Genomic DNA, 13,050 nt, shown 5'->3' with positions numbered 1-13,050 from the left:
TAATTTTAATATGTCGGTCCAAACTAAGCAAAAAATTATCCAAAATTGATCCTAATAAAAGACGTAATGTCTACACGGATTGACATAAAATCCATCATATTTTGTTTCATGCATAGTGATGTTAGAGCAGAAGAAGACGATATTATCAATGCGGTTGATTTTGTAGTCAAACGATTCGGGAAGCTTGACATACTTATCAACTATGCGGAGCATCATGTTCCGATATCAAGAACAGTTTTGACTGATTTAAAATTGATCTTTGGGGTGAACATTTAAGGAGCTTTCGTAGCCATGAATGAAACACGCGGCTCGGGGATAATGATCATAGTTAAGAAATGGTCACTAGTGTCTTTGTAAGCATTGGTCCACTGTCCACATTCATATGTTGGTTCCAACTTCCAATCACTCTTTTCTAGGCTTGACTAGGAGCGTTGCAGATGGGCTTGGACAGCACGAGAGGCCGCTAAAACCTGGGCTCTGACTCTCTTTTTCCTTTTAAATAATTTTTCAAATCAGAATAGAAATATTATTTTTGTTAGTTATCTTTTATTTTTTCTTCACTTTTACTACTAAATGTTTATTTTTTTATTCACACTAAGAAACCTTTGAATTTTATTTTATATTTGGTTTTATTATTTCAGGTGATCATTTTTTTCTTTGCTAATGGATATTGTTTATCGTATTAATGTGTCGTCGTGTATCTTAAATAGGTTTTCTCAATATCTGTTAAGCGCTTAAGGGTTCAAATTACAACACAAAAGTTATCATGAAACAACTATGGTGTCATTCTAATAGTAACAAAAATATATAAATACATAAAAAATGTTATTATTATTAAATGCGATGATTCAGCGTAGTTGAAAATTATAGTACTTTAAAATTTTGGCTGATTACTCATTTGTTGCATTATAAATTAAACTATAAAGGTAAAAGAACTAAAAAATCTTACAAAATATCAGATGATGTCTCTTGAATCAGATAGATCTACAGCTCTGACGAGAAATTGTCTGATTAACTGTATTTATTAGAATTCCACATGCCACTTTCGCCTGTTCATCAATTAAAGAAGAAGCCGTTAATGAAAAGAATCAAATAAAGGTATAATATCGTCTTCGTTGTTATTAATAAACCGAATAATTGCGTAAAACTTGAGCTGAAGTACCTTTAAAGGGAAACGGAAGAAGAAAACGCCAAGTTTCCCGTTTGTCTCGGTAACGGTGTCAAACTCGATGGAGCCCTTAGCCAAATCATGTATCAGGTTAATGACGTCAGCAAACACCGAGACGCCGTCAAGCTGGGTCTCCGCTTCAAGATAAGACGAACCCATAGCTCTCACGTGCCCGCCATCCGAACTCACGTGACCTAACGTTTTCCCTCTGTAACCAATCGCAACGTCAAGCGCCGTGAAGTCAAAAGAGTACACGTCAGCATTGGATACTTTGAGCGTAACGAGCATCGTCATGTCTATAGACGGCACCGGTCGACGGTGGACGTGCACGTGGGAAACTTTGACCCGTTCGATTTTGATGCGTGGATCTGACGGCCAGAAGATGTAGCTGAGGATCGAGGCAAAAGATATGAGAAATAAAGAGATGATGAAACGACGTCGTCTGATCGAAGAAGGATGTGATATCAGAACGGCGCCGTCTAGATCGCGGCTGGATGAAGGTAAGGGCTTATATTCCGGCGAAGACGGAGTTGCTTCAGGATCATAATCTCCGGCCATGGCTCATGAGAGATGAGATGTTTGGTAAGGTTCGATGTATAACATCATATAGATGCCATGTTGTTTATTTTTTAGTTGAGTGTATGATTAAACTTTATTATTAAACTAGTTAATCATTGATTATGTGGAAGAACATCATCTTCATATTTGACTTCTGAAGGGGTTAGAAGTTTTTACTTTTTACTTTTAAATTAGATTCGGATTCACCAACCGGCCCGAAATCCTGAATCCGGTTTACATCAAACGGTACGCTAACTATTTTTTGGACCGGTTTCCATCATACCCTATTTTATATGTTAACTTAGATTTTTGTATTTATAGACATATTTATATTTTATATGTCTACTTCTTTCTCCTCTTGTGATTTCTCAATTGTTTCTACCTCCTGGTTTCGTGCGTGGAGGAGAGATTAGTCCGTAAGGCAGAATCTTCTTCTTTTCAGAGTCTCTTCTTGGAGAACTAAGACTCGAGCTCGAACTAGAACTCAAACTACCTTTAGACAATGAATCCCTTGTCCAGCTCTCTGAAAGAACCGATTCATTCTCGCTTTGATCATTTACTATACTTTTCTCTTCCCTAATCTTCGAATCATCAGTTCCTGTCTCTACCTTATCATCAATCTACACATTTGTTTTTTCATACATTAGAACAAAACAAGGCTGAGAGATTGGTGTTTTCTCTCTATATATTAAAAACTTGGAATACAAGTTTACTTGCGAAGATGAAGTTTGTCCAAGCAGAAACAGATTCAGAGCTGTAGGATCCCAATCAATCGAAAACTCTTTAGCAATATCTTTCACTGTCTGAATCTTCAGTTCACGTGATGGTCTACTTCGCAATTCAGTTTTCTCAACGAGCTGCAAAATTTCAAGAAAGACGAGATATTGGCAGTGCAAGGCAAATAGTAGGTTTATTAAAATCAATAAACCAACCTCATGATTTACAGATGAATGAATGAAACTCCCAAATCTCTTCGTAAACACGGCTCTAAGATCCTTAAGTTCAGGAACATCAGGAACCCATGCAGCTGCATGTATCAAAGATGAAACAGCTTCTTTGCATTCTTCAGGACATTCCCTAAATAAGTGAAGGAAACAAAAGAAATAATACATAAGTAAAGTAAACGTTGAGAGCCTTTGGAATGAAAACAATAGATTAAAGGGAAACATATAAGAACCTTTTCTTCAGCATTAGTGAGAGATTTTCAGATATAGAGTCACAAAATCGTTCAATGATATCATAACATGATATAATCCTAAGTTCTTCGAGTAACATTTCTGCCTGCAACAACAAGTTATTGGCAGATTAAAAAAAAAACTTTAATTCATAGGAACCTTAGAATTTTGTTGGAACTCAAATTTAAGACATGTTATGCGGATATATTTTGAGGCAAATTTCTGTTAAATTCTTTTGATGGATTGACTGGATTAGGACCGTAAACTGTAGTTAGAGAAAGGAGTCTTACTCTTGTATAAGCATTATACTCTAGGCCATTCTTGAGAAAATCCACAATGTCCATTTTCAAGAAATTAACCATCGCAATCCTTTTTTTCCTCACTATATCCAGCCGAATCTTCATGTAACTGGTTGTAGACTTGCTGCATTTCATTTCAACAACAATAATGAATAACCACATCAGAAATATTCAAAACATTCAAAAACAAAGAGGCTAACCTTTTCTTGTAGAACTTGGGTTTGAAGCACCTAAGAAAAATGTTCATTTTTTTCGATTTCTTGAGGCAGAAGAAGGCAACAAGATGAATGTTCTATATGAAAATGCGGAAGAATCAACCGGTGGTTTAGTGTCTAGAGTCGAAGTAATACTCGGAATCAGAATCTAGCAAAATCTATGAAGCAAAGAAACGAACCATAAAGTTTCTTCTGAGAGATAAAGAGAAAAAATTATGTATTATCCAAAAGAAGACCTTTCTTGACATGCCTTTCATTATGGTCTTTATTTATTCTACGAAGCTTAGATTTTTTACTCTAAAGCTTAGAGAGAGTTCAATTAATTATTCAGAGCTACTTAGTTTACAAGCACTTTAGCTGTAAACTTCCAAGAAACGTCGTTTTGGGCTCTAATTTTCTTTTCTTTTTGCATAAAAAGTAATTGGACAACAAAAAAAAGATTGGACAAAGAAATGTCTCAAGGCTCGGTTCTACAGTCAAACATAAAGTGTTCGGACTTATGCAGTGCCGTGCCAGTAACAACTTCCCTAAACAATTAAAAATAAAATGATTCTGCCTAAGAAATATTAAAATAGTAAAAATTGCTCACATGGTAAAACAAACAAAAACAAAAATATTAATTTTAACTTTTTCAAATAATCATTAACCAAACTTTTAAATTTGACAACTTTACAATTTCTTTTAAAATATATAAAAAAAGCCAAATCATGTAATGGTTTATATGATATTTAAATAAGTATAAAAATATCCAAATCAAATTTATTGAATGACATAAATATTGTTGATTTATTTTATTATATTTTTAACAATAAAAAATGAGTTCTATACTATTTTGGTTATTTAGATGGTTTTTTTTTTTTGACGTCGAACGGCTATTCTATTACTCAAGCTGGTTATTTAGATGGTTATTACAAAACTTCTAACTTTAAACATATTGTTTATACAATATACCTAATTACGAAAAGAAACCCTAATTACTATACTAGTTAACTATCTCCTATCTTCGGCGAAGATCAGCTAGACGAGCCACCACTTCATCATAATCAAGAATCTTCGGTCTCTGGAACGACGACTTTCTCTTTTAATCTTTTGTTAAGGAAACTTCGTTACTGCTTGTGCTTGTGAGACTCGCACTGCCTTGGGGGTCCACGTAACCTCGACTTTTCTTGAACAGTACTCTCATCTTTCTTCTCGTCGTGCCCTTGTTCATCGTTTTGTGCTCCTTGTTTCTTGTAAGGAAAAATCTTCTTCACTGATTCTCTTCTTTTAGAACTCAAGCTTGAACTGGAACTCAAACTGCCTTTGGACAAAGAATCCCAACTGATCTTAGCCTCTTGAGCAATCTCTTGCAATGTCTGAACCTTAAATTCTCTTGAAGGTTTTCGCCATACAAGTTTCTCAACAAGCTGCACGTTTTTTTTTTTAAACATCAAGATTTGTCAAGAAAATGGATTTTAATTACCAAGAATGTAAAACATAGTAAATAGCACATCAAACTCACCTCTTGATTTATATAGGCATCAATGGAATCTCCATATCTACGCGTAAACAAAGCTCTTAGATCTTTAAGTTCAGGAACTTTGCGAACCCATGCTGCTGCATATATCAGAGAGTATACAGCTTCTCTGCATTCTTCAGGACATTCCCTGAAAAGAATTTATAAACAAAAAAAGTTGTGACCTTTGTAGAGTGGAAACAGTCTTGAGAATATAGTGAAAATACCTTTGATTTAGCATTAACGGGAGATTGGAAGAGATACAGTCACAACATCTCTCAATGAGATCATAAGATGCTATCATTTGACGGTATTCGAGTAATTCTTCTACCTGCAATATCAATATTGACATATTAAGAAACAGAGGAGGATGAAGTTAGTGAGAGAGGAGGAGTCTTACTTTTATATAAGCTCTTTCATCATCTTCTTGGCCGGTCTTGAGAATCTCCACTATATCTGTCTTCAAGAAGCTAACCATAGCGTTCTTCTTTTTCCTCTGTATATTGAGCCGAATCTTGATGAACTTGATCAAATGTTTGCTGCATCCACATGAAGAAAAATGATCTTAAATTAGTAACAGAGAGTACTACAAACACACTTGACAAAAAAAAAAACATTAAAGAAAGCTAACCATTTCTTGTAGAACTTGGGTTTGAAGTAACCACAAATCATCTTTTCGTTTTGAATCAAGATCGAATCAGAATACAGCAAAAGCTATCAAGCAAGGAACCAGAAAAGAAAGTTTTTATGAGATGCTAGAGACTATGATATTTTTGGTTTGAATATTCTCTATAATGCTTTTGTAGATGAAATAAAGTACAATTATCCTTAGTGAGTAAGTTCGTAGCGACTTGGTTCACAAGCTATTAGCTAGACTACAACTTCTAGAAGCTTCTTTGACACGACATCGTTTTTGCCTTTATCACATTTCTAAAGCTGAAAACTAAGTCTCTGATGGTGGGACCAATAGCTGAATAACTAAATCTCTGATAGTGGGATCAATTGCTGAAGCTGATGAACCACATCATGACATCATTGGACGCATGGATGGCACATTCTGTGTACAAAAATATAAACAAAGTCCACAACTTTCTGAACCATAGTCGCTTCCGGTAAACCGCACGTTATAACCGACCAACCGGTGTTTTATAGCAAAGTAGTCCTCAGAATCAGAATATAGCAAAAGCTATGAAGCAAAAAAAGAACCGTAAAGTTTCTTTCAAAGAAATACTCACATGACCACGACCAGGGATGGGAGGTTAATTAAACCGACCCAAAATTTTGAGAAATCGAATAAACATATTTCAAGAACGCATGGTAACCATAATTTCTAAGACGTTTTTATTTAGCAAAAAGTGAAAGCGTAGTGGTAATCTAGTAGGGTTGAGTGTAACCATATTGGTCATGAATTCGATTTCTATGGTAACTAAATTATCGCTATTTTGTTATTCTAGATTTGAGTTTTGATCCAAATGGTTAAATATGGTAGATGTAACAGATAATCGATACACCCCTTAGTATTAATTAAGGTATTACAAACTCGTGTCATTCAATGTAATATGTTTTTGGACTAGTTTACTCTGTAATACTAAGTGTGTTTTCCTAGAACTTACATCATCAGTGAACTTACATCATCAGCCAATAGACATAAAAAGATGATTTTATTTTCATTTCCGTCACTAATCTAATAAGATTTGAGGTTTCTTATAAGGTTGAATGTTGTTGTAATTTTCTTTGTTTTCATCAAAATTGTTAAACACTATATGGCCACATAACCATATCACTAACATTTAATTTAATGCATCAAAATGGTTCAAAAAAAGTTTCTTCACATGAATAAAGAGAAAAGATTGTTGTTGACCAAAAAAAAGAGAAACGATTGTTGTTGACCAAAAAAAAGAGAAAAGATTGTCTATTATCCAAAAGAAGAAGTCTGTTCTTGAAATGTCTTTCAATATCCCCTATATATTAATTGAGAAGCATTTGAAAAATTAGAACCTTAATTTTGTATTAATTAAAAAAAACTCCAAATCCTAGGGGGCACTCTAAATGCCTTCTAAATTCTATTTCAAAGAATTCTAGAGCATCTAATATAAAGTATAGTTTAATCTAATGGTGTCACATTATTTTATAATTATATAACACTAGAGAACATTATATTAACCTAAAATATAGGAAGTGTGTATTCTTTCCTTAAATAAAAGCTACGGAATTACCAAATATGATTTACATATATATGACAATTAATTATTATGAATAATGGCAATTAATTATTATGAATAATGAAGATTTGATAACAATTTTTGCATCATTCTTCATTTTTGTTTAAAGTTATATTATTAAAAAAAATTAAATAATCACATTAACCATATAATAAAAAAATTAGATTTTTTCTTATATGTTATATTTTTAATTTTTTAAAATGACTTTAAATTACAAAAATGAGGAAACCTTATATGTTATATATATATTTTTTAAATGACTTTAAAATACAAAAATGAGGACACCTTATATGTTATATTTTTATTATATGTTAGAATTTTCTTATATGTTATATTTTGATTTTTTTAAAAAAGACTTTAAATTACAAAAATGTAAGTTTACCTTAAATAAACGACTAAAAACATTAAAATGACATGTATCAATTCGATGGTTGATTTGAAAGCTTTCAAAACCATATGCAAGATAAAATTCAAAATAATTTAACTGTGGAAACAATACTGTTAACTTTTTTCAAAAATGTGTTCGATGAAAAAAATAAGGTTTTTATGTCATAATTTGTTTAATGTTCAGTAGAGAACATTATATTAACCTAAAATATAAGAAGTGTGTATTCTTTCCTTAAATAAAAGTTACCGAATTACCTAATATGATTTACATATATATGACAATTGATGATTTTGAATAATAAAGATTTGATAACAATTTTTGCATCCTTCTTCATTTTTGTTTAATTTATATTTTTTTAAAAAAATAAACAATCACATTAACCATATAATTAAAAAATTAGATGTTTTCTTATATGTTATATTTTGAATTTTTTTAAATGATTTTAAATTACAAAAATGAAGAAACCTTATATGTTATATATTTCTTTAAAACGACTTTAAAATACAAAAATGAGGACACCTTATATGTTATATTTTTCTTATATGTTATATTTTTCTTATATGTTATATTTTGAATTTTTTAAAACGACTTTAAATTACAAAAAAGTAAGTTTTTCTTAAGTATACCACTAAAAACATTGAAATGACATGTATAAGTTTGCTGGTTGATTTGAAAGTTTTCAAAACCATATGTAAGATAAAAGTCAAATTAATTCAAATATGAAAACAATACTGTTCACTTTTTCAAGAATGTGTTCGAGGGGAAAAATAAGGTTTTTATGTCATAATTTGTTTAATGTCCACTAGAGAACATTATATTAACCTAAAATATAAGATGTGTGTATTCTTTCCCTAAATAAATGCTACTAAATTACCTAATATTATTTACATATATATGGTAATTAATGATTATGAATAATAAAGATTTGATAACAATTTTTGCATCCTTCTTCATTTTGTTTAATTTTATATTATTAAAAAAAATAAACAATCACATTAACCACATAATAAAAAATTAGATTTTTTCTTATATGTTATATTTTGAATTTCTTAAAATGACTTTAAATTATAAAAATGAGGAAACCTTATATATGTTATATTTTTTTTAAACGAATTTAAAATACAAAAATGAGGACACCTTATATGTTATATTTTTCTTATATGTTAGATTTTTTCTTATATGTTATATTTTGATTTTTTTTAAAACGACTTTAAATTAATGTAAGTTTTCCGTAAGTATACGACTAAAAACATTAAAATGACATGTATCAATTCGATGGTTGATTTGAAAGTTTTCAAAACCATATAGAAGATAAAAGTCAAAATAATTCAACTGTGAAAACAATACTGTTCACTTTTTTCAAGAATGTGTTCGATGAAAAAAATAAGGTTTTAAGTCATAATTTGTTTAATGTCCAATCCGATCAACTCATGATGTATTAATTATACTTTTGTTCCATTATTTTTAATAAAAATTGATCCGATTCATTGGAAAGAAATTATATAATAACAACAATAAATATTTTATATATATAAATAAAATGATCAAATGTATAAAAGAAACTATCGATAATATATACAAATAAACTCACCCTGCGCAAGGCGCATGTCTTATCCTAGTGGTCTAATTATTCTACGAAACTTGGATTTTTATAACTCTCAAGCTTAGAGTAAGTTTAATTAATTATTCTGAGCTACTAAGTTAAGCATTTAAGCTGTAAGAGATTAAAAACATCGTTTTTGGCTAATAATTTTCTGAAGAACAAATAAGTGTCGCAAGGCTTGGTTCTACAGTCAAACACAAAGTGTTCGATTGAGATTCCTGCCGTGTCGTGCCAACACTAACAACTGCCATAAACAATTAAAAGTAAATCGATTGTGCCATAAATAAACAAACACTAACTAGGATCCCTCAGTGCCACATAGTAAAGTAACAAATAAAAAGTTAAAAACTAAACTATAAAAATATCAGTTCCAACTTCTTTTTGGAAAATTGCCACTAATACCACTTTCCTAATACCACTTTTCAACTTTACACTTTTCAAATTTACCATTAAAATTTTAATAGAAAAATGACCACTATGTCCCCTAATTAATTAAACATAAACTAATCAATTACTATCGATAAAAAAAACTCATATATATCTTCTTCCTCGATGCGAGCTCCGACGAGCTCCGGCAAAGGACGACAATCTGGATATGTGAGGCGAGAATCCGGCGAGCTCCGGTAAAGGACGACGATCGGATCCGTCGGTGATGGCGATTCTAGTCCCTGGCGTTCTCCTCAAGCACATGAACACCGACGTCAAAATCGCCGGAGAACACATGTCCTCTCTCTTACAAGTCATTAGCATCGTCCCTGCTCTAGCAGGAGGTGAGCTTTTCCCAAACCAAGGCTTTTATCTCAAAGTCTCTGACTCCTCACACGCCACTTCCGTCTCTCTCCCTGACGAGCACGATGATTTGATTCTCAGTGATAAGCTTCATCAAGGTCAGTTTATACATGTAGACAGAGTCGAATCCTCTTCCCCTCTGCCTATTCTCTGTGGTAGACAACGTCAATCCCTAATTCACCTACGAGCTGTTACTTTCTGCCTACTTCTTTTGCAAAGTTTGCTGATGGGGTTAAGAAGCAACAGCACGTGAAGCCATAGGTGTTGTCAGAGAGAGGAAGGTCTCCTTTGGGAATGGAGAGTCCAACCATTGGAAAAAAGCTTCCCATGAATAAGAGCTTAGTTCATGGGATTGAGTTTGGAGCTAAGGCGTTGAGGAAGCTGGGAAGAGAACATAGTTGATGTTAGGAGTTTTCAAGGCTCCTAAGACAAATGTTGTAGTATAAATGATTGTCGAACCAGTTCTGAGAGATATCAAAGCACCGAAAATGCAAGTAATCACTTAATCTAAGTGCAACCAATGATTTAGATGGGTTTTTAAACTATGACTAATTAAAAGAAATAACTAAATGATACTTTCTTAACTATTGGAAAAGAGAACTCATGGATATAGGGATTAGACCTCGGGTGATCAAGTTTCGAACTAAAGATGGCAAACGATCAATCAATCTATTAACCTTAAGCTTGGACACAATCCTAAACAAACTCTATGTCTAGATGAATGTTCATTTACTTAACACAATTCAAACATCAAATATCTTTGGTTGAATAATATGAAAGCAATCATAACTAGCAAGTCCAATGGCTATCTTAGCACCTCTAACAACAAATGTCTTTGGCAAAGTATGCTAAAAGCTAAGAAGAGTTGTCTCGGGCATTTCCTCGAACACCTTTCGGGGGGAAATGCCTAAAGTTCAACTACTGAGTGGCCAACTCAGAAGATGCATTATGCTCACTCAACTAGCAAGGAAATATGAATGATCTACACTAAAACATCCTAGTTCTAACCTAATCACCCTCAATCTCCCTAACCCATGAATTCAAAAGGTGATTACTCACTAATCTCCATGATTCCTCTTAAACCCATGTTGGATTTCAGATTAATCATGTAGAGAAACACAGGAAATAGATAAGAACACAGAATTCTCAATAATAAACTGATCAATTGATTCAAAGAGATGATTTTCCAAAAGTTTTTGGTGGTTTTTCTCAGAACAAAGATGATCCCCCTCTTGGTGGCTCCTAGAGTATTAAAACATAGGTTTAGAAAATAAAAACGTGCATAATGAAATGACCAAAAGGCCCTTGAGAAATCACAAGTTCGAGTAGAAATAAAACGCGCAGCGACCTCAGCCCGTCGCTCCGACAAGTCGCTCCAGGCCTCGGGAGCGACCTCGCTGTGTCGCTGCGAGAGGTCGCTCCGGGTTCGTTCTCGCATCTCCGGGTGATGAAACCGCGAGCGACTTCTCTCTGTCGCTCTCATAACGTCTCTCCCAGCTGGAGCGACCTCGCTGTGTCGCTCCGAGAGGTCGCTCCGGGCTCACTCTCGCGTCTCCGAGTGATGAAACCGCGAGCGACTTCTCCCTGTCGCTCTGGTTAGGTCGCTCCAGTAGGGTGATCAGAGCGACTTGGTGGTGTCGCTCCGGACTGGTCGCTCCCATGCCTTGCTCGCCCAATGACCACTCTAAACACTCCTTTTTGAGCTCCAAATGCCTCCAAGTGTCTCCAAAAACTCCATGTGGTACTCCAATACCTGATAAGGACACATGTATGCAAAATGCAACCTAAACACGGCTAAATCCTAATCTATATGATCAAAATGCACATGGATGAATGGATAAAACAATGGAAATATGCAAGATATCAACTCCCCCAAACTTGTTCTTTACTTGTCCACAAGTGAACTTTCTAGAACTCATAGGGAGAGAGGTTGAAGGTGGGAGCTCATAGCCAAAAGAAACACCACTAGCAATCACAATTAGCACACTCTCTTATTACACTCTAGCTTCTCTAGGCCTATCTCAACTCCTTTTGTCCCTACACTCATCATCAAGCATCCACACATTCAAATCAGCCAACTCTCACATTCATTAAGCATAAGATATCAAGTGAATTCTTGCAAATGGTCAGTTGGTCCAAGTCATTTGGTTGGGTAAGGGAAGGCTTTTATTCAAGTGATTCAAGAGGTTCAAAACATATGATCTTTAAGGTGGTTTACTCTCAAAACAAGTAGCCTTGACATTGCACATAATATATCTAAGAAAGGGACCAACTCATGCATACAATGCTCAATCTCCATTGTTCTACCCCTTTCCCAAACATATAAGTTACACATTCACTCTCAAATGTCAAACTCAACTCACACCTCTCACCAAAAGATTCTTAAAAACATCTATAAGGGATTTTTTTTTCACAACCTTAAAATGTCTCTCAGCTCCTAACAACTTTGCTAGCCCCCTTTTCTTTCTTTTTTTTTTTTTAGTTTTCGATTTCTTTCTTTTTTCTTATTATTATTTTTTTTTTTCATTTTTTTTTTTTAGATTGGGGGCCAAGACTTTTCAAATCTAGAGCTGGAGGTTCTCTACTTATCCCAATATATCAATTCACTTAAGCACGAGAATCTATCCTTTTTATTTCTCCCAATCATGAGTACAAACACTCACCCTCCCACCTATAGCTAGACAATAGAGTGTCCAATCCCAAAAAATGAAGATCAAGCATTGTCGTTCCCGATACTCTCAACATTATGCACATGTAAAACTTTCCGAAGAAGGCCTCACCATCATCCAGAACCACTAAAGAAAGGAAAAGGTTTGGGAGTGGTCTCCACTAGAGTTTGTCAAAAAGAATGGCATAAAAGATGTGACAACTCAAGTGTGTATAGCCATGACTCAGTACACAAGAGACCCTAAGCAAGAAACAAATCAACCAATTCTAAAACAAAACCAATTATTCAAGAGACACCAAAGGTTTTTGGTTCCAAACAGGAAAAAACATAGTTTAACAAAATGAAATGACCAAATAAAACGATCCGACTCGGTGAGCTCGCAGATTCCCTAGAATCCTCCCGACCTTTTCATCTAAACGCTCTCCCTATGCAAGATGATCAAACCCCCAAATTCTTCTTTATTCGTACAT

General features: G+C 33.7%; 2 protein-coding genes and 1 non-coding gene across 3 annotated transcripts; all 3 read right to left on the bottom strand.

The window, feature by feature from the left end:
- Positions 1 to 121: 121 nt before the first annotated feature.
- Positions 122 to 1,907, bottom strand: LOC106445711. Its single transcript, XM_013887319.3, has 3 exons — positions 1,163 to 1,907; positions 950 to 1,049; positions 122 to 492 (listed from the first exon to the last, which is right to left on the bottom strand). The coding sequence occupies exons 1-2, from the start codon at positions 1,724 to 1,726 to the stop codon at positions 975 to 977; spliced, it is 639 nt and encodes a 212-aa protein (XP_013742773.1). The 5' UTR covers positions 1,727 to 1,907; the 3' UTR covers positions 122 to 492; positions 950 to 974.
- Positions 1,888 to 4,108, bottom strand: BNAA05G14950D. Its single transcript, XR_007339748.1, has 6 exons — positions 3,401 to 4,108; positions 3,192 to 3,324; positions 2,904 to 3,007; positions 2,659 to 2,803; positions 2,440 to 2,583; positions 1,888 to 2,346 (listed from the first exon to the last, which is right to left on the bottom strand). It is a non-coding gene; the product is annotated as an uncharacterized BNAA05G14950D (transcript).
- Positions 4,109 to 4,290: 182 nt separating this feature from the next.
- On the bottom strand, positions 4,291 to 6,941 carry LOC106449384. The gene is made up of 5 exons (XM_013891151.3): positions 5,542 to 6,941; positions 5,311 to 5,449; positions 5,138 to 5,241; positions 4,917 to 5,061; positions 4,291 to 4,821 (listed from the first exon to the last, which is right to left on the bottom strand). The coding sequence occupies exons 1-5, from the start codon at positions 5,580 to 5,582 to the stop codon at positions 4,522 to 4,524; spliced, it is 729 nt and encodes a 242-aa protein (XP_013746605.1). The 5' UTR covers positions 5,583 to 6,941; the 3' UTR covers positions 4,291 to 4,521.
- Between the last annotated feature and the right edge of the window lie 6,109 nt (positions 6,942 to 13,050).

This window comes from Brassica napus, chromosome A5 (genome assembly GCF_020379485.1).
Source record: "Brassica napus cultivar Da-Ae chromosome A5, Da-Ae, whole genome shotgun sequence".
Taxonomy (NCBI): domain Eukaryota; kingdom Viridiplantae; phylum Streptophyta; class Magnoliopsida; order Brassicales; family Brassicaceae; genus Brassica; species Brassica napus.
Note: the sequence above shows the minus strand (reverse complement) of the source record. Positions and strands in the feature narration are given on the sequence as shown.

Coding starts and splice junctions, on each gene's coding strand:
- LOC106445711 (XM_013887319.3), bottom strand. CDS start 1,726: ATGGCCGGAGATTATGATCCTGAAGCAACTCCGTCTTCGCCGGAATAT. Junction 1,050..1,162: donor TCTTCCGTTTCCCTTTAAAG/GTACTTCAGCTC, acceptor ATTGATGAACAG/GCGAAAGTGGCATGTGGAAT.
- LOC106449384 (XM_013891151.3), bottom strand. CDS start 5,582: ATGATTTGTGGTTACTTCAAACCCAAGTTCTACAAGAAATG. Junction 5,450..5,541: donor CCCAAGTTCTACAAGAAATG/GTTAGCTTTCTT, acceptor ATGTGGATGCAG/CAAACATTTGATCAAGTTCA. Junction 5,062..5,137: donor CCGTTAATGCTAAATCAAAG/GTATTTTCACTA, acceptor AATTCTTTTCAG/GGAATGTCCTGAAGAATGCA.